The sequence below is a fragment of the Rhinoraja longicauda genome, chromosome 22 (assembly GCF_053455715.1).
Source record: "Rhinoraja longicauda isolate Sanriku21f chromosome 22, sRhiLon1.1, whole genome shotgun sequence".
In the NCBI taxonomy this organism is placed as follows: Eukaryota; Metazoa; Chordata; class Chondrichthyes; order Rajiformes; family Arhynchobatidae; genus Rhinoraja; species Rhinoraja longicauda.
Genome location: NC_135974.1, coordinates 24,989,248 through 25,010,147, shown reverse-complemented (window position 1 = coordinate 25,010,147; position 20,900 = coordinate 24,989,248). Strand labels below are relative to the sequence as shown.

At 43.0% G+C, this 20,900-nt stretch overlaps 1 protein-coding gene across 1 annotated transcript; it reads left to right on the top strand.

The window, feature by feature from the left end:
- The first annotated feature begins 3,307 nt into the window (after positions 1-3,307).
- On the top strand, positions 3,308-19,477 carry pfdn4 (prefoldin subunit 4). Its single transcript, XM_078418983.1, has 4 exons — positions 3,308-3,351; positions 12,761-12,868; positions 13,809-13,949; positions 16,184-19,477. Exons 1-4 carry the CDS (start codon positions 3,328-3,330, stop codon positions 16,313-16,315), a joined length of 405 nt encoding a protein of 134 aa, XP_078275109.1. The 5' UTR covers positions 3,308-3,327; the 3' UTR covers positions 16,316-19,477.
- The last annotated feature ends 1,423 nt before the right edge of the window (positions 19,478-20,900 follow it).

Sequence of the window (20,900 nt, the reverse complement as noted above, 5' to 3'; positions counted from 1 at the left end):
GACCACATGTTGAATATTGTGTACTGTTCTTATTCAGTTCAGTTTATTGTCACATGCACCAATGTACAGTGAAAAGCTTTGGAAATCGGGAAGAATATTTACGATAAAGGGAGGGCACCAGATAGATTATTGTTTTATGAATAGTGATTACGCAGACGTGGCTGATATCTCTTATGTTTAAATGAATGAAAGATGATCTCAATGATAGAGGAAGGATTTGTGCAGGACTTAATAGTTTTGATGCAATGCTGATATTTTGGGGACTATAGAACCAGGGAATGCAGTACTAAAGTTTTAGATTTTAGATTTAGATTTAGAGATACAGCGCAGAAACAGGCCCTTCGGCCCACCGGGTAAGCGCCGCCCAGCGATCCCCGCACACTAACACTATCCTACACCCACCAGGGACAATTTTTACATTTGCCCAGCCAATTAACCTACAAACCTGTACGTCTTTGGAGTGTGGGAGGAAACCGAAGATCTCGGAGAAAACCCACGCAGGTCACGGGGAGAACGTACAAACTCCGTACAGTACAGCACCCGTAGCCAGGATCGAACCTGAGTCTCCGGTGCTGCATTCGCTGTAAGGCAGCAACTCTACCGCTGCGCCACCGTGCCGCCGTTAGGAGACATTCTTTCATAACTGAGTTGAGAAGAAATTTCAACTAGAGGGCAGTGAATTTTTTCAATTGTCTACCCAAGGAGACCAGTTGCTAGGTCAGTTCAACACAGAGATCAAAACATTTAGCAATGAAGGAAATAGGGTTAGTGGAGCAAATGGCCACGAAAGTATACTGTTCGGAGTGTTAAATTATGGATTAGGCATGTGGGGCCAATTGGTCTATTCTTGGTTCTATTTCTTAGGGGAAGATTTTGCGGGCAACCCAGTAAAAGGGGCAATAGCTGGCAATGAATAAGCAGAAATACATACCAATAACTTATCCCTAAGTCTGCCAAATGCACTATTATTTAACATCAGAATGTTATATAAAATGCAGGGTCATTAAATGCAATGGAATGTGCTAGGAGATGCTCATTGTTGAAGCATTATTCAAGATTCAAGATTCAAGATAGCTTTATTTGTCATCCAATATTGGACGGAATTCAGTCACCCACAGTCCAACAATAAAAGCATTAAATAGGCATTAAAATTACACAACCCCAAAAATACACAAAAAAAGAAACATCCATCAAAGAAACATCCATCACAGTGAGTCTCCTCCAGTCCTCTCCTCACTGCGATGGAAGGCCACAATGCCTTTCCCTTCTCCTGTGGGTGCATTTCAAATGTAACATTTGTAAATGTAACAATTCTTGCTCAAAATAATATTCAGGCCAATTTGAGACCCCAGCAGTCCTTCCAGGTGAAATAGAGGTTTGTGTGCACCTCCTCTAACCTCATCTACTGCACCTGGTGTGGCCTCCTGTACATCGGAGAAACCAAGCACAGACTCGGCAACTGTTTCACGGAACACCAGCGCTTGGTCTGCCAAGGCCTACTGGATCTCACCGTTGCTAACCACTTTAACTCCCCCCCCCCTTCCTATTCTCAGACTGACTTTTCTGTCCTTGGCCTCCTCCATTTCCAGAGTGAGGCCACATGCAAACTGGAGGAACAGGACCATATTCTGCTTGGGTACCTTACACCCCAATGATAGGAACATTGAATTCTCCAATTTTAGGTAACCTTTAACCACCCCTCCCTTTTCTCTTCCACATTCACCCATCCCCCTTTTTCTACCCCCGTGTCCCCACCTGGACTCGCACCTATTTCTCCCTCCCCCCCCCCCCCCCCCCCCGATCTACATTCCTTCCTCAGACTTCACAAATCGTAATTATTAAATCCTTTTGTGTCACAAATTCTGTTTTAATCTCTGGTCTTTGTTCAAAGCATGTAATTATCAAAAGGGGTGGGACAATGGCGCAGTGGTAGTCACTGTCTTACAGCACCAGAGACTCAGGTTCAATCCTGACTACAGGTGCTGTCTGTACGGAGTTTATGCGTTCTCCTCGTGATCGTGTGGGTTTTCTTCGGGTGCTCTGGTTTCCTCCCACACTCCAAAGATGAACAGGTTTGTAGGTTAATTGGCTTCTGTAAAAATTGTAAACTGTCCCTAGTGTGCAGGATGGTGCAAGTGCACAGGGTAATGACTGGTCACTGTGGACTTGGTCATCCATAGGGCTTATTTCCATGCTATATCTCTAAAATCTAAAATATAACCCCCCCCCTCTTCCCCCTTTCTTTCTCCCCCCCACCCTACAATCAGCCTGAAATGTTTATTGTCACGTGTATTGAGGTACAGTGAAAAGCTTTTGTTGTATGCTAACCAGTCAGTGGAAAGACAATATATGATTACAATCGAGCTATTCACAGTGTACAGATACATGATAGGGGAATACTTTTTAGTGCAAGATAAAGCCGGTAAAGTCCGATCAAAGATGGTCCGAGGGTCTCCAATGAGTTAGATAGTAGTTCAGGACTGCTCCCTAGTTGTGGTTGGATGGTTTAGTTGCCAGATAACAGCTGGGAAGAAACTGTCCCTGAATCTGGATGTGTGTGTTTTCATACTTGTGTTCCTTTTGCCTGATGGGAGAGGGGAGAAGAGGGAGTGGCCAGGGTACGTTTTGTCCCCGTTGTCACCTATCCATGGTCTCCAGAGATGCTGCCTGACTCATTGAGATACTTTGTGCCCTTTTTTTTGTAAACCAGCATGTGCTGCTCCTTGTTTCTGCTACTTGGATGTCCTGATTGATTATTGCATGGGATTATTTACTCAGCAATGCTATTAAAATGCTGCTCTGCAGCCATCCGATGTCTCAAGGCACTTCTGCTCAAGGGAACCCTGTACCTCCGGGTCCCCTCAAGGTTCTCCTGAAGGGTCGGTCCCCTGTACCTCTAGGAGAGGGTCACCAGGGATCGAGGACAACCAACGATGCTATTGCCGAGGGTGGCCAGCGGCGGCGCTGTGGGGCTTACTTTATGTCGGCATAAAATCCCTTTAAATGGCCATCCTTTTAAACTGGCGTTTAAGTGCCATTATTTACTGAGAACTAAAACTTGATTTTCTGCCTGTTGTCGGTGCAGCTTGTCTCGGGGCAGTTTAAAAAAAAAATCCGACGGTTGATCCGCGAGCAGGGCCGGGGAGCTCGGAGACGGGGCGGCGGCGGTGACGGTGACGGCGGCGGTGACGGTGACGGCGCGACGGCGGTGACGGCGCGACGGCGGTGACGGCGCGACGGCGGTGACGGCGCGACGGCGGTGACGGTGACGGCGGCGGTGACGGCGGTGGTGACGGTGAGGGGGAGGGGGAGGGGGAGAGGCGGGAAATGGCGGCCATCATGAAGAAAACGGTGAGTGGAGGGAGAGGAGAGAGAGCGACAGTGCAGTGAGGGGGGAGAGAGACACGGGGGAGAGAGGGTGCAGTGAGGGGGGAAGGAGAGAGAGAGAGGGTGCAGTGAGGGGGGAGAGATACATGAGGGAGGGGGGGAGAGTGCAGTGAGGGGGAAGGAGAGAGAGAGAGAGGGGGTGCAGTGAGGGGGGAAGGATTGAGAGAGGGTGCAGTGAGGGGGATAGAGAGAGAGAGAGATGGGGAGAGAGAGTGCAGTGAGGGGGAAGGAGAGAGAGAGAGAGAGAGAGAGAGAGAGAGAGTGCAGTGAGGGGGGAAGGAGAGAGAGAGGGTGCAGTGAAGGGGGAAGGAGAGAGAAAGAGAGGGTGCAGTGAGGGGGGGAGGAGAGAGAAAGAGAGGGTGCAGTGAGGGGGGAAGGAGAGAGAGGGTGCAGTGGAGGGGGAAGGAGAGAGAGAGGGTGCAGTGAAGGGGGAAGGAGAGAGAAAGAGAGGGTGCAGTGAGGGGGGAAGGAGAGAGAGAGGGTGCAGTGAGGGGGGAAGGAGAGAGAGAGGGTGCAGTGAAGGGGGAAGGAGAGAGAAAGAGAGGGTGCAGTGAGGGGGGAAGGAGAGAGAAAGAGGGTGCAGTGAGGGGGGAAGGAGAGAGAGGGTGCAGTGGAGGGGGAAGGAGAGAGAGAGGGTGCAGTGAGGGGGAAGGAGAGAGAGAAAGAGGGTGCAGTGAGGGGGGATGGGGAGAGGGTGCAGTGAAGGGGGAAGGAGAGAGGGTTCAGTGAAGGGGAAGGAGAGAGAGAGGGTGCAGTGAAGGGGAAGGAGAGAGAGGGTGTAGTGAAGGGGGAAGGAGAGAGAGAGAGATGGAGAGAGAGAGAGATGGGGGTGGGGGTAAGAGAGAGAGAGAGATGGGGAGAGAGAGAGGGTGCAGTGAAGGGGAAGGAGAGAGAGAGGGGGTGGGGGAAGGAGAGAGAGATGGGGAGAGAGAGGGTGCAGTGGGGGAAGGACAGAGGGGGGGGGGGGGGAGAGAGAGAGAGAGAGAGATAGAGAGATGGGAGGAGAGAGAGAGAGATGGGGGAGAGAGAGGGTGCAGTGATGGGGGAAGGAGAGAGAGAGAGATGGGGAGAGAGAGGGTGCAGTGAAGGGGAAGGAGAGAGAGATGGGGAGAGAGAAAGGGTGCAGTGAGGGGGAGGAGAGAGAGATGGGGGAGAGAGAGGGTGCAGTGAGGGGGGGGAGAAGAGAGAGAGAAGGGAGGAATGGGAAGCAGATGGTGAGAAGGACAGGAAGGGAGGGCCAGAGTGTGAAAGGGAAGGAGGGAGGGGAGGGACAGGAGAGAGGGTGGGGAGATGGAAAGGAAGAGGGGACGGAGGAAGAGAAGGAAGGAGAGTGAGGGGAGAGATGGAGTGGTGTGGAGGGAGAGAAGGAGGAAAAAAATGGGGTAGAGAGGAGAGAGAGAGAGGGGAAAGTGGGGAGATGGGAAGGAGAGGAAGATGGGGGGAGTGAGTGGTATGGGTGGGAGTGAGTGGTGTGGGGGAGAGGGTGGAAAGAAAGTGGTGGAGAGGGTAGGGGAGGAAATAAGGTGGAGGTTGCAGAGGATGGGGAGAGGAAAGGGGGCAAGAGGGGAGACTTGTGGGGGAGGGGACTGCGAGGGGGTGGGTGGGAAAGAAGGAGGGGAGAGAGTAAGAAGGAGGAATGGGACAAGGGATGGAAGCAGAGAGGAAAGGATGAGGGGGCAATGGAGGGGGAGAGTGGAATAGGTGGAAGAGTTGCTAGGGAGTGATAGGGTGGGAGATGGGGTAGGGTAGAGGGTGGGAAAGGGAAGAGAGGGTGAGTGAGGGATGTGGAAGAGGGGGGAGGGGAGATGGGAGTGAGGGATGAAGTGAGAGGAGGGGAAAGAGAGAGGACAAGGGAGTGAATGGGGAAGGGAAGTGAGAAAGAGGTTGTGAGGAAAGGCATTGTACAGCGTGGAAACTGGCCCTTCGGCCCAACTTGAATCATTATCCATAACTCTTTTAAAGTTAATAGATTTGTTTGCTGGTCCCAAAAGGCTTGCCCATGTACACTTCAGTCATTCGCTGTTCCCAATTTCCTAAGAACATATCAAACGTTGTCCTCTCTCTTATAGGACGCTCTACATATTTCCTGAGAAAACTTTCCTGAATGCATTTGACAAATTAAACCCTGTTTAAATGCTGGGACTGTTGAGGCCCAGTCTATATTGGGAAAGTAAAAAAAAAACTATTGTGACAACTTTTATCAGTCTTGCAACTGCCTGCAATCTCTTGGCTTGTTTGGTCTTCTAATTTCTGTTGACTATTTAGTGGCCTATAATACACACCAAACAAGGTAATCATCCCCTTTTTATTTTATTTCTCAGCTCTTCAGATATAGCCTCACTGGGCGAACCATCAGTAAATTGGACGACTGATGTGACATTCGCCATGATCAGTAAAGCAACTTGCCGTCCTCTTTTACCCCCACATCTTATTCATTTGTAGCACCCATACTTGAAACATAAGCTGTCAGTCCTGTCCCTTTCTTATCCAGGTTTCCAGAACAGCTACAATATCCCAGTCACACGTCCCCATCCCGGCCCTGAGTTCATCCACCTTGCCCGTCGACCTTCTTGCATTAAAATAAATGGAATTTAATCCCAACAGTTTTTCCTCACTCCCTTCCACGCTTCTAACTATCCAGTCAATTGAACGTTATAATTGAACGTTATATTGACCTCCAGCCTCCCATCTGTCACGTCGTGCAATGGATCCCATGCAGCACCAGCAAATCTCCCTGCCAGGATATTGGTTCCTCTCCAGTTCAGATGCAACCTGTCTCCCCCTTGTACATGTCACCTCTGCCCCAGAGGAGATTCTAATGGTCCAAAGTCTGCACCAACTCCTCAACCATACATTTGTCTGCCTTATCTTTGTTCTACCTGTAATAGCATATGGCACCGGGAGTAATCTAGAAATCACTACTCTGAAGGTCCTGCTTTTTAACTTTTTGCATAACTCCTTGTATCCATTTTGCAGGACCTCCCTTTTCCTAGCTATGTCATTTTGTGCCAATGTGCACAATGCCTTCTGACTATTTACCCTCCTCATGAGAATGTCGCTTTGAGACAATCTAGACCCTAGTACCGGGGAGGCAGCCAACCAGCCTGGTGTGAAAGAGTGATCACACGCTTAGTTTATGAGAGGACCACTCGGTTGTCCGATAACAGGAGAAGAGGAATGGGGGGAGATAAATGTGAGGGAGGATGGGAATGGGGAGAAGGTAATTGGAGGGAGTTAAGAGAAGGAGGGAGAGGAGGAATTGAGAGGGAGGGGAGAGATTCTGAAAAGTTGAGTCTTCACCATTTTTCAAAAAATCATTTTCAGGTTAGCAATAATCTGGAATGATTGAGCCAAAATTTCCACACCCTTTCTTTTTGGCTGTGTTCAGTATGTCATTAGCAAAGACTGCAACCACATGTTCCTAGATCAGTTCTAAAGTGCTGAACTGGTGCTGGATGTGGAGGGATGGGTAACTTGAATCATAACTTGCACATATCCGTATGTAACTGTACAAGTGAATTCTCTGGATGTTGTTCCCATATTTACTTAATAAAATCTCGTACTTGCAATCAACACAAAATCTGGGCCATTGCTGAAACATGCCAGTTGCTCAGAATTCACAAGGAAAGTTATGTGAATAAAGACCGGCAATCATTGGGAAGAGCACCTTTCCATGTAACTGATTCACAAAGGGTTCTGGAGTCAATAGTGGAGTCACAGTGCAGAAACTGGTCTTTCCGCTGACTAGTTAGCACGCAAAAAAAGCTTTTCACTCGTACCTTGGTACACGTGACAATAAACTAAACTAACTAGCTATCTGTCAGCACCTGGACCAGATTCTACTAGCCCCCAGCAATTCATGGTGCTGATCAGGCCACCAAGCTCAACCTCTCAGTACTGAGCAACTCCAGCCTTTGTCAGCAGCCTCTGTAAATTGCAGTGAAGGTGACTCCACATTAAGTATTTTGGCAGAGTAATCACCATTTCATTCCCACAGGAGCACCAGGTTCCTGGCAACACTAGTACAGGAGTGGATGTCATTTTTTTTTTAAAGCAGTAGAGAAGCATCTACCTGTGAGTCTGCAGACTCCAGGTCCAGGAGCTCTATAATGAATCAGAAGTGTGTCAGTTGACAGTAAATGGTGTGCCAGTGAAAATGATAAAAAGAATTTAAACAAAATGAAAGGTGCAAATTATTGGACAGTCGTAGAGCCAGAGTCACAGTCAACCCTGCAAGTCCACACCAACCATCAAGAGCCCAGTAACATTAACCCTACACTAATTCCATTTTGATCTTCGCACACTTCCATCAATTGCCCCCAGATTCAACCATTTACAATGTTAAATGAAGCATCTGCTGTGGAAAAATTATTTGTGCTGTCAAAATGACAATTTTTGTACTCAGTAGCTGCCGGTGGAAGTGAGAGGTTGAATTTAAAGTAGGACTTCATGGTGTCAATTGCTGATGAGCCTGAAATGGAATGTGAGTCTCAGCATTTTATGAGTAAATGGAAGAGGAGCCACATGCAAAAATTGCAGTCTACAGTCTATGTTGAAATAGTTGTAAAGCATTTAAATACCTCTTGCCCTGATATTGTTGAAAAATAATGACATTTCAGTACAGCTCACTATCATTAGTTGTACTGCTTGAATATTAACTGTGCAGCTGTATAACACTTTGGTTGGGTCAGGTTTTGAGTATGCAGTTTTGGTCGCTGCATTACAGGAAGGATATGGAGGCTTTGGAGAGAGTGCAGGAGAGGTTCACCAGGTTCGATTAGTGGGTATTCGCTAGAAGGAGAGGTTGAGAAAATTTGGATTGTTTTCTCAGGAGCATTAGACTCTGATAGAAGTATGTAAAATGATGTGTGCCATACATAGAATCTCTTTCTTCGGGTTGAATTGTCAAATAGTAAAGAGCATAGTAAGAGACGTGATAATTGAAAGGAAATTAGCAAGGCCAATATTTCAGGTGCCTGGAACTTGCCACCAGATGAGATGGTGGAACCATACAATAGGACCAAGAAAGAGGCATGTAGTCAAACATATGAACGGGCAGAATATGGAGGAATATAGACCATAAGCAGGAAGATGGAATTAGTTTAAACTGGCATCATGGTCTGCACAGATAATGTGGGCTGAAGGACTTGCTCCTGTGCGATATGTTTTAATTCCTGCTGATAGGGATTTCATATTACTGGATCTTGCACTTAACTTTTCTATAAATTTCACAAAGCTGCTGCATTGATGCATTGAACCATTCACAGTGTTCCTGAAGTAATACCCCATTGTTAATGATGGCCAGTGAATTTGGCCTATAAAGTGAGCAAGAACCTGTGGAATCTCAATCCATCTGGTAGTGGATTGGAGAAACAATGAACTACAGATGCTAGTTTACCAAAATAGACAAAGTGCTGGAGTAACTGCGGATCAGACAATGAAGGACATGGATAGGTAACGTTTCGGGTCGGGACTTTTCTTCAGAATCAAAACTTCATCAAAGTAGGCACACCTTGAGCAGATTTTACAGTGGAGCAGTCAAAATGTAGAAACAGGAACTGCAGATGTTGATTTACAAAAGAAGACAAAGTGCTGGAGTAACTTTGGAGAATTTTTAAAAAAAACTTTAAATTGATGTATTTCTTTATTTTTCACGATCCCAACTTAATGTTGACTTCAACTACTCAAATTCTACTTTCATATAGTCATATTCAAAGAGTCGTACAGTGTGGAAACAGGCCCTTCGGCCCAACCTGCTCACATCAACCAACAAGTCCCATCCATACTAGTCCCACCTGCCTGTGTTTGGCTCTTATCTCTCTAAACCTGTCCTTTCCATCTACCTGTGTAAATGTTTCTTAAACATTGCAATATTAAACCTTCAGTTAACCTTCATCATTTTAGTCTTTCAATCTCATTACTTGGAGTGATACACTAAAAATCCTGTTGTTCAATGTACTCTCAGATGTTTTGTTCATTCACCAACCCAGAAACATGAAGCTCAATAGTGTTGTGGAAATGGTATGTCCTAAAACATTGACTTGGAATACAAAATGAAGCGTTGCATTTTACAGTCGACAATTGAGTTTCTGATACTGCATGGTTGTTAAGTAACCGTCTTTATGTATCTAATGTGGGGAAGTTAGATTCACACTCTTTACCATATTCCACAGACATAAAAATGGGGATGCAAGAGACTGCTGATGCAAAATCTTGAGCAAAAATCAAATTGCTAGAGGAACTCGGTAGATCAGGCAGCATTTGTGGAGGGAAATGGATGGCTGACATTTTAATCTGGACTCTTCTTCAACACTGAAGGGTCCTGACCCAAAACATTGTCCATTTCATTCCACAAATGCTGCCCTACCCACTGGATACCTCCAGCAGTTTTATTTTGTTAATAATAATGGGGATGTTTTATTAGAAACATAGAAAATAGGTGCAGGAGTAGGCCATTCGGCCCTTTGAGCCAGCACTGCCAGTCAATATGATTATGTCTGATCATGCAGAATCAGTACCCCATTCCTGCTTTCTCCCCCTATTCCTTTATTCTGTTCGCCCTAAGAGCTATATCCAACTCTCTTGAATACATCCAGTGAATTGGCCTCCACTGCCTTCTGTAGCAGAGAATTCCACAGATTTACAACTCTGGGTGAAAAAGTTCTTCCTCGTCTCAGTCCAAAATGGCCTACCCATGTTCTGTGAGTGAATATGGCAGAGATTTTTTTTTAAATCTGATTTAAATTTGTTCGTAACTAAGGATAAAAACATGAAGTTCATATATCCAATGGGATTCAACTTTAGATGCAATTTTAGCTAGACAAGAATAGGCAACATTTAGATCATTACTTTTGTTAAAGCAAAGGTTTTGCATGGTCTACCTTATAAACTTCCCTTAAGGCTCTTACCAGAGCTGTAACACTTCCTGGCAGGAAGTGTGAAGAGGATCACACAATGTAGCAGTGTGGAGACTTGCGCCTCAACAACTTATGGGGAGGAAAGTAATCGGGGAGGTGTATAATGGTTGGGGTTTAGTTGGGAAGAAGAGAAAATTCACACTGGCAAGATGCAATGAGTGAACAATTTTACCAGACAAAAGGTACAGATAGTTCTCTGAGACTGCTGTCTTGGAAATCGGGATGTAATTTTTCATTTCCAAGTCCCAGATCAATATTATGTAAGCCCTTGGTTCTGAATGTAGTGCTGAATGTTATCACTGGTACTGGCTCAGAGGTATTGACAAGTCTGCATTTGTAAGAATTTTAGCTTATCAACCATTACAGAAGTGATGTATTTAGTGTCTTAATTGAATGCTTTCACGATACATTGTCTGTCTTTTAGAAAGGTCTCCAGTTTTGTGGTAATTATTCCGTTTTAGAATTGTGCAATTTATTTCAATAACTAGGTTTCCTGATGAACTTACTTTTGTTTTAGTTTTTTTGATTTTAGGTTTAGAGATAGGCCCTTTGGCCCACTGTGTCCGTGCTGACCAGTGATCCACCTATACTAACATTATCCTACACACACTAGGGACAATTTACAGTTATACCAAGCCAATTAACCTACAAGCCCATGCGTCTCTGGTGTATGGGAGGAAACGGAAGATTTCGGAGAAAACCTACGAGGTCACGGGAACGTACAAACTCGGTACAGAGAGCACCCCTAGTCGGGATGGAACCCGGGTCTCTGGAGCTGTAAAGCAGCAACTCTACTGTTGCGCCACAGTACTGTTTAACATATATAGATAGAACCTTTGAACCTCAAAATTACTGGCTGTATATATTGGGGTGACACGGTGGCGCAGTGGCAGAGTTGCTGCCTTACAGCACCAGAGAGCTGGGTTTGATCCTGACTATGGGTGCTGTCTACGGAATTTGAACGTTCTCCCTGTGACCGCGTGGGTTTTCCCTGGATGCTCCAGTTTCCTCCCACACTCCAAAGACGTACAGGTTTGCAGGTTAATTTGGCTTTGTTAAAAATTGTAAATTGTCCTCAGTGTTTATAGTGTAGGATAATACTAGTGTATGGGAATTGCTGGTCAGCACAAACTCAGTGGGCCGAATGGCCTGTTTCTTCGCTGTACCTCTAAACTAAATTTCCTAGCTAGTGATACCCTTTTCGTGGCATGGGTTGGTCTTATTAAAATTATAATAAAAGAAGTGTTACGGAGTGATATTGAGATGGCAAAGCTTTAATTTTTAACTGCTTGGCCAAATCTCTGGGTGACAGTGTGGTGCAACAGGTAATGCTGCTATCTCACAACACCAGTGATGCAGGTTTGATCCTGACTGTGGAATTTATTCTCCTTGCAGCTATGTGGGTTTCCTCTCGGTGTTCTGGTTTCTTACCTGTGCCAAAAACGTGCTAGTTAGTAGTTTAATCATCTGTTTTAACCTACCACTAGTGCTGCTGGGGAGGTGGAAGTATCTGCTGGGAGTTGATGGACATCAAAGAAAGAATAAGCTACAGGAAATAAGTGGGCCAACCTTGGGCAAATAGGCACACAAAGTGCTGGAATAACTCAGTGGGTCTGAAGGGCCTGTTTCTGTGCTGCATGACCCAATGACTCTAAATTCAGGAATGGGACTGATAGCCAGCATGGATTGATGACCAAATGGCCTCCTTTGTTGTTAGGCAATAATGAATTATCATTTATCATGTTTCCAATTCTGTAACTTATTGAATATCCATCTCTACTTTCTCTAAGATAAAACCTTGCATAAAACATCACATAATTGTGCAGTTTGCAAACCTTATTCTCATCTTGACTGAAATAATCTAGTCTCTGAGTTAGAAATAGTCAATTGAATTTATACTTCAGGTATTTGTAATTGTATTGCAATTGCTTTTGTCTTCATTACTATGCTGAAACTGTTGCTGTTAGCTGTCTGCAAGACCAAGATTTAAGGATTTCTCCATCATCTGTAAATTTTCTGTTTCCAATAACTGTCCCTTTCATTTGCAGTGAGCAATTGGACATTCCACTGCGCACCAGAAACAATCTCTGTAAAAAGCATGCATATTGGATGTGGAAGTTACTCGGGCTTGAAATATTGAAAGCTTTTGGGACTCCAGTTTTTCAGTAATTAAAAATTTAAAAAAATGTTTTAGTTTTTTAAAACTCTCATTGTGCAGAGCATTTACTAGATATGGTTTCATACAAGCACAAACACAGAGGGATGATATAAGCTATCCAGCATCCTGCAAATGTACACTTTTGTTGATTCATTAGTTTGCCTTGAGATCCAACTTGTCAGATGTTCCCCACTAAATATTGCGTAAAGCAGTTTAGTTGTCTGGGTGCTTAAATCTGCAGCATTGTTTAAGTGAAATGTGTGTATAAATTAACCATGAAAATATATTTTGCTTATAGGCAGTAGAAGATGTTAATGTCACCTTTGAAGATCAACAGAAAATTAACAAATTTGCAAGAAATAATAACAGGCTCATTGAACTTCGGGAAGAAATCGAACTGAAAAAGGTAAAAGCAGACTCATTCTATTCAACAAATTAAAAATGTTTGAAATATTATCCTGTATGCATAAATTGAATCTTTATTAATTGGCACAAATGTACTAACTGAGTAAATAATTTTTGAGAGTTAATGATATTACATTGGTTGCTGTCATTAAAAATTACAGTGAAAAGAACACGACAAGTTGAGGTGGGAATTTTGTATGTTCCATATTTAACTCTATGCCTAGCAGTAAAGGAGGGGGTTGGGGGGTGGGGGGTGGGGGGCAGGGTAGTATTAGAGTATTAGATGTGCTACAATGCCTGGACTTTTGGTTATAGTACAGCAATGTTGAGTTTTATTGAAATGAGCAACCAAATGGCAGTGTCCAATGCACATGCGAGAATCTCATTCATCTTGGTGCTACGTTGAAAGTGGCTCTGTCGGACATCTGTATCCAGCCCCCATTGTCAGTGCTGCTATACAGTGATTTTTGAATAGGAAGGAATTTAAAAATCCTTGTGTTGGTGCTATTTAAAAAAGAATCCTCTGTGATTCTGCCTCTTCTGTACCAGGTTAGGATCACTATTCTCATCTAGGTTGAAAAGATGATTAAATATTCCATGGTTAATAATTCAAAGCATCTTTGACTTTGCATAGAATTTATCATGTAAAGGTGGTGCTTTGTTTTGGAGATAAATGTTCTGGGAGTAAATATCTAGTAATATGGTAATTCAGATGCACAACCTGAGCTGAAGAGTTTTCTAATTGTTTACCACCGCGTTAGTAAGTTTGCAAATAAAAATCGGGTGTGCCTTCCTTAAATGTGAACAAATCATTTTGGGACAAAATTTATTGCAAAGAAACCACCATGGAAATACATTCACACCTTTAGTACTCCAGCTTAAGCGATTATTGTACATGCTTTTTTAAGTGTCATTGATACTCCTTTATGTGATGAAATTAGAAACAGCTACAGAACCTAGAAGATGCATCCGATGATATCATGATGCTTGATGAAGATGCTGTGCTGGTTCCGTACCAAATTGGAGAAGTATTTATTAGTCACTCCCAGGATGAGACACAGGAAATGCTGGAGGCTGCAAAGGTAATAAATACCCTGGCTGCTTGGATCTTACTCTATTTGGACAGAAGTTAAAATAAATATCTGTATGTAATTACTGTAAATTTATGGTCTGATAAAGCTGAACTATGCAAGTGCAGTTAAAATTGTGGGGATGCATTGAAGGATTTTATTTTCTAAATTAATTTTAAAATTTTAGACCACATGGATGCCAGTAAGTTGTTTAATTTAGATTATGGGCTAAGAGTAAGAATGGACATGAGAAAAATTTTAACTAAACTTTTCAAAGTGCTTTGCACTGTCAATTTAGAATGTTACTGCAGTTGTTATGCAGGCAGCCAAGTTTGCTAGGTGGTACATTCAAACAAATAGCAGTGAAATGAATGGAGAACTCCTGCCTCATGCCCCGATTTCGAGTGGAGAGCCAGTGAGATTGCATCCTCAGTTGGCCTGTTGTGGCCATAGGCAAATTGTGCTGGATCCAGCTTCTTGTCAAGGCAGGAGGTGATATGCGCCATAACCAACCTTTCAAAGCATTTCACCACGACGGATGTTAATGATGCTGGTTGGTAATCATTGGGACCCTTTTAAAGTAAGTGTGAACCTCAGACCTCAGTAATAAAAAGTTGAAAATGTCCAGAAAAACTCCAACCAGTAGGTCCGTACAGGTTTTGAAAATGCGGTCAAGTATATCATCAGGTCCAGACGCTTTCCGAGGCTTCACCCTCCTGAAGGATTTTCTGATGTCGGTCTCTGTGACTGAAATTGTAATACCATCGGGACAGATTGTGGTAGGGAGGGGAGAAAGCTGGACTGGGCTGCATCCACAGCTCTGCAATTTATTGTGGTCTTGGACTTTCATCTAACTTTATCATATCGTAATTTATTAGCCAAGTATGTTTTGCAACATATGATGAATTTGGTTTGCCATACAGTCATACCAAAAAAGCAACAAGACACACAACTACATACAAATTTGACATAAACATCCACCACAGCGGCTCCTCCCCATTCCCCCACTGTGATGGAAGGCATTAAAGTCTTATCTTCTTTTCTCCCGCGGTCGGGGGAGTCGAACCATCCACAGTCGGGGCGATTGAAGCTCCTGCGGCCCGCGATCGACACTCTCGCGTCGCGGCGGTCGAAGTTCCCGCGTCGCGGTGGTCGAAGCTCCCGCGTCGGGGAGGTCGAAGCTCCCGCGGCTTGGAGCTCTCGAAGTCGGTCTCTAACCAAGGACCGCGAGCTCCACGTTGTTAATGTAATGCATCACACCCTCATCGCAATCAATCTGAAGAAGGGTCCTCACAGGAAACATGTTCTCCAGAGATGCCGCCTGACCTGCAAAGTTACTCCAGCATTTTGTGTATTTGTTTGTTAACCAGCAACTGCAGTTCATTGTATTCCCATTAGAACAGAGAGGTTAGGCCACAGCTGTTGGACCAAGGACAGTTTGGATCACCACACGATAGGAAGAATGTAATTGCACTGGAGAGGATGTAGAAAGATTCATCGGGATGTTCCTTAACATGGAGGAGTGTCGGTTATGAGGAGAGATTGTACAGGCTGGCTTTGGTTACCTTGAAGTGGTGGAGGTGAGGTTGAACTGACACTATTCAAAATTATGAGGGTCGGAAATAGGGTATATAGTGAGAGATTTTCCCTGTAGCAGATGTATGAGATTTAAAGGGGATATGGGGAAGACATTTTTCACGCAGCGAATGGATAGAATCTGGACAGCATTACCTGAGAAGATGATGGCGGTGGTTACTCTCACTATTTAAGAAGTATCTGGCTGAGTACTTGAATCGCCAAAACATAGAAGGCCGCTGACCAAGTACTGGTAAATGGTATTAGTTTAGATGGATATTTGGTGTTCCGCAAGGTCATGGGAGACCAAAGGCCAGTTTCTGTGCTGTGTAACTCTACAAATCGGTTTTGTTGGTTCTTATTTTTCATGCATAGACAGAGACCATCATCATGCCAAAGGTGGTGCTACCTGACAGTCAGAAGACCTACTTCACCACCATACCCGGCACTCCACCTATCAGCTATAACTGGCAGCATTATATTTTGTTTGCCTTGGTAATAAAGTGACTCAATATTATTAACTCCTCCAGCTTTGTTTCAGACATTGAAATAACTCCCCAATTTCTCTTCACTGCTTTGTGACCCCAAGTAAATGGATCTAGGTTTTCAATTAATATGGCACTTTCATTTCTTAACTGTACCCTGACAAGAGTCTCAACTTCATTTTTCAGCAAAGTCTTCAAGAAGAGATCAAGGCTTTACAGTCTCGTGTGGAAGCCATTCAGAAAGTGTTATCCGATCTTAAAGTTCAGCTCTATGCAAAATTTGGAAACAACATTAACCTTGAAGCAGATGACAACTGAGCTGTTTATTTTTACCAGTCACATCTCATTCAGTTGAATGATTAACTTTTCAGATTGGACAGCTATTGCAGTTTGTTTTAGGAAATGGCAATATTAAAAAAAAAGTCATCATTTTGTTAATTATTATGGGCCTATCTTTTAACATTTTTGATCTACAGCTCCATTTATTTGATAGAAAATCTTTTTATACTTGCTTGCACTCGTTATTTATTTGTTACGGTGATTTCACACTTTTGAAATGTCTGTAAAACATTTAGATTTGAAATCCTTTATTAGAAAAAAAAACCACGTTCATCTACAGCATCACACTCGAGTCTGTTATTTTGAATGCAGTATTATATGCAGACGGTCTCCATTCTAGCCAACCTGCACAATCCACCTTCCCAATAAAATAATTAAGTTGTCACAATGCTAAAGCCTGTGTATTTGAGCATAATTGAATTCCTTGATTTATTATAATATCATAATTTGATGTGGGTACGTTATGATCTTTGAAACTTTTACATTTATGGAGAAGAAGAATTAAAAATCTTGAATATTACTATACCATCCATCCTCGAAGGTATTTATTTCATAAAATGCTGGAGTAACTCAGCAGGTCAGGCAGCATCTCGGGAGAGAAGGAATGGGTGACATTTCGGGTCAAGACCCTTCTTCAGACTGATCATCCATCCTGATTTATCAGTTAGTACTTTGAAGGAGCAGTTGCACAGTTATTCTTAGATTGTACAAACACAAGTTAAAAGCTTAGTTTTCTTGTCTTTTGTTCTATAAACCTGTGACTGGGGAATTGTATACACTGGACAATTGACCTATACATAGTCCAGCTTTCATAAAAAACAAGATATATTTTCATGCACAACTGGAAAATTATAGCCATGGTATTAAAATAACATTGTCATTAGGATACAGAATCAGCAGAGGGATGGAAAGGGCTTAACAGTGTGAGCAGGAGTGGCCACAGACAAGTAGAACTAGCAACTGATTTAAATGAAATTTGCATAAGGAAAATTTAATTGTTTCATTAAAAATGCAATACTGTTTACTTCGATTGCTCCCTTTGGCCAAACTTTTCAGTGGGAATTTCTCAGTAGCCAATAATTCACTTTCTTTGCAACAATATAAGTTAAGTACCTACCCAACTGACCTTCCAACTGGAGGAAGAAGTCCTTCTATATTCTCCCTCTGAGCATTCTTCTCTATTTCAATATATGTACCAGATCTCCTTTCAATGTTCTGTATATCAGCAGGAAATTAAGCTATGTTTTGGAAGGAAAGATTGTCTTCCTGAGTAGCACACTTAACGTGGAAGTGAGAATTCAACACAGAGCATAAAAAAAAACAGCATAGGAATAGGCTCTATAGCTCACAATGTCTGCTGAATATGATGCAAGATAAACTAATCTCATCTGCCTGCACTGGATCCATATTCCTCCATTCTTTGCATATCCATGTGCCCCTTAATCATCACTGTCATATCTGTCTTGACTATCACCTCTGGGGGTGGGTTACACGCACTCACCACCCTTTATGTAAAAATACTGGCCCTGCACATCTTTAAACTTTGCCCTTCTCACCTTAACGCTATGCTCTCTGGTCTTTGATATTTCCAGCCAGCAAGAAAGCTTCTGATCCTATACTCTTATCTATGTCACTTACAATTTTGTTGACTTCTTTCAACCTTCAGCTTTCCATTGAAAATAATTCCACTTTGTCCAACCTCTCCTTGTAGTAAATTCCACTTAATCCGCACAACATTCTGATAAACTTCTGCATCCTCTCCAAAGCCCCTGCTTCCTGTAATAGGTCAACCAGAACTGCATGGAACACCCCAAATGCACCTTATAGAACTGCATCATAACCCCCTGACTCTTATACTTGGTGCTCAGGCTAGTGAAGTGAGCACACCATGCACCTTCTTTACATCTACTTGTGTTACAATGAGATATGGACCTGGACCCCAAGACCCCTCTGTACATCAATGGTATTAATAATCTAGCCATCAACCATATAACTTCCCCTTGCATTTAACTTCCTACAGTTCAACACCTCACATTTGCTTGGATTAATCTCGCTCTGCCATTTCTCTGCCCATTACTGAAGTTGATCTAAATCCTGCTGTAAACTTTGACAGTTGCTTTCGTTGCCTATAATTTCTGCAATCTTGGTGTCTGTAAACTTACTAATTAACCCATCTATATTTACGTCTAAGTCATTTATATATATCACCAACAACCCAGTACATATGTCTGCAGAACTATATTGGTCACAGAATAATACCCTTTCACCACAACAGTCTTTCTTCTATGAGTATGCTGGTTCTGAATCCATATAACCAAGTTACCGTGAATCCCATACATCTTAATCTTAAGGCCTAGATTTAATGCAAGGATCGGAGTGCCTTTGTTCTGTTTTAAGGTGCAGGTGATGATTGATTTTTTTAAATTTCAAACAGGTGAGAAAGTGGTTCCATTCATAATCATTCGTTCTTTGACACCATATGGCTGCTAGGATCTTTTATTTATTAGAGCTGTATACTTTGTAAATAATTAATCTATGGGTTGGTGAACCTCACATTTAATTATGCTGTTCTAGATTCACTTTTTTCCCCAAAATATACCAGTGGTTACTGATAGTCATTTATTTTAAAAGTTCACAGTATGCCACAATGAACTTAAAATGTCTATTTTTTTTATTCACTGTGACGTATTGTGGATATCTTAGATAAATGACCAGTTATATAGAGAAACAGAGTCGGAGTTGGTGTAAGCCATTCAGACTTTCTAGACTGCTCTGCCATTCAATAAGATCACAGTGGATCATCCGAATTCAGTACCCATTCACCTTATACACCTTGATCCCTTGATCCCTAGAACTCTACCCAAGCTATTGAATAACTGATTTGGCCACAACTGCGCCTCTCGTGATAAAGAATTCCACTGCTTCACCAATCCATGAGTGAAGAATCATTTTGGCATCTCAGTCTTATATGCCTTACCTGCTATCCTTCATCCAGAGCAGTCCTGAACTACTATACCTCATTGGTGACCCTCGGACTATCTCTGATCTGACGTTTCTGGCTTTACCTTGCACCAAATGTTATTCCCTTATCATGTATCTGTATGCTGTAAATGGCTCGATTATAATCATGTATTGTCTCCGCTGACTGGTTAACACGCAATAAAAGCTTTTGACTGTACCTCAGTACACGTGACAATAAATAAATTGAAACTATCCCCCCAACCCTCCCCATTACTGGATTCCCCCACCACCTCACTGTATCTATCCTGACAGATCCTGTCAGGGTTTTAGATGTTTTGGTGAAGTACCCTTGCATTTTTCAGAACTCCAATGAACCCATTGTCCCAGGGATCAGGCTAGTGAGCCTTTCCTGCACTACTTCTATTGGTGCTCCAGAAGTGAATCCTGCAGTACTAGCCACCATCTGCTACTTCAAAAAGGAATCTTCATCTCCACTATATGCTTCCTCTCTATCAACTAGTTCTCTGTCCATGCCAGTATACTGCCTTCAATACTATGTGTTCTAATTTTGTTCACTGATCTCTTCTGCAAGACCTTCTAAAAGTCAAAATGCCTTCTTTCCTAACCACTCAACTAGTCACATCCTCAAAGAATTCAAGTAAATTTGTCAAGTCTGATTTTTCTTCCGTGAGTGCACGTACAGTGGCAGAACCTGTCACCGTTTTCCAAATGCTCGACTATTACATCTTTCACAATGGATTCTGCATTTTCCGCTTTATCAATGGCAGGCCAACCAAGCACTGTTTTGTTGCTCTCATTTTTGTTTACATAGTGGGGTTACATTTGACTATCCAATTGTTGAAACAAACCCGGAGTCCAGTGATTGTTGGAAAATAAATTCCTGGAGCCACCTCCTTAAAGTCCCTTTAGACAGCGGTACCTGAAAGATATAGTCCTTCTGTAGCCTCACAAAGCCTGTACAGCAATCTCAGCCTTAGTTGTGAGAGGCTTTGAATGTCATGAGGTTGTAGTCACATACAAATTAAATATACCATACAATGTCGGGGCAAGTGCTCTATCAGGGACCCAATAAGATGTTGAAACCTAATCAATCATGCTGGTATTAAAATATCACTTTGTACACTAGGAGCTTAATTCCTTCCAATAATTACTTCGAAGATTTAGAAAAATACCACCAGGAACATTTCAGCCCATAAGATCTGTACCGAACGATGCCAAGATAAACTAATCTTAACGCCACTATTGCATCTATCTCCTCCACCTGTCAGCACATTCCAGGCGGCCACCACCCTCTGAGTAAAAAATGTGCCCAGAACATCTCCTTTAACCTTTGCCCCTCTCACCTTAAAGCTGTGCCTTCTCATCTTTGATATCTCCACCCTTGGTAAAAGGATATGATTCTTTACCTTTCATTATTTTATATACTTCTTTCAGGTCCACTCTTAACCTCTGATATTCCAGAGAAAACAATCCAAGTCTGTGTAAACTCTTCTTATAGCTAAAACCTTCTAATGCAAGCAGCATTCAGGTAAATCTCCTCTGCACCCTCCCCAAAGCCTCCACATTCTTCATGTAATGGGGT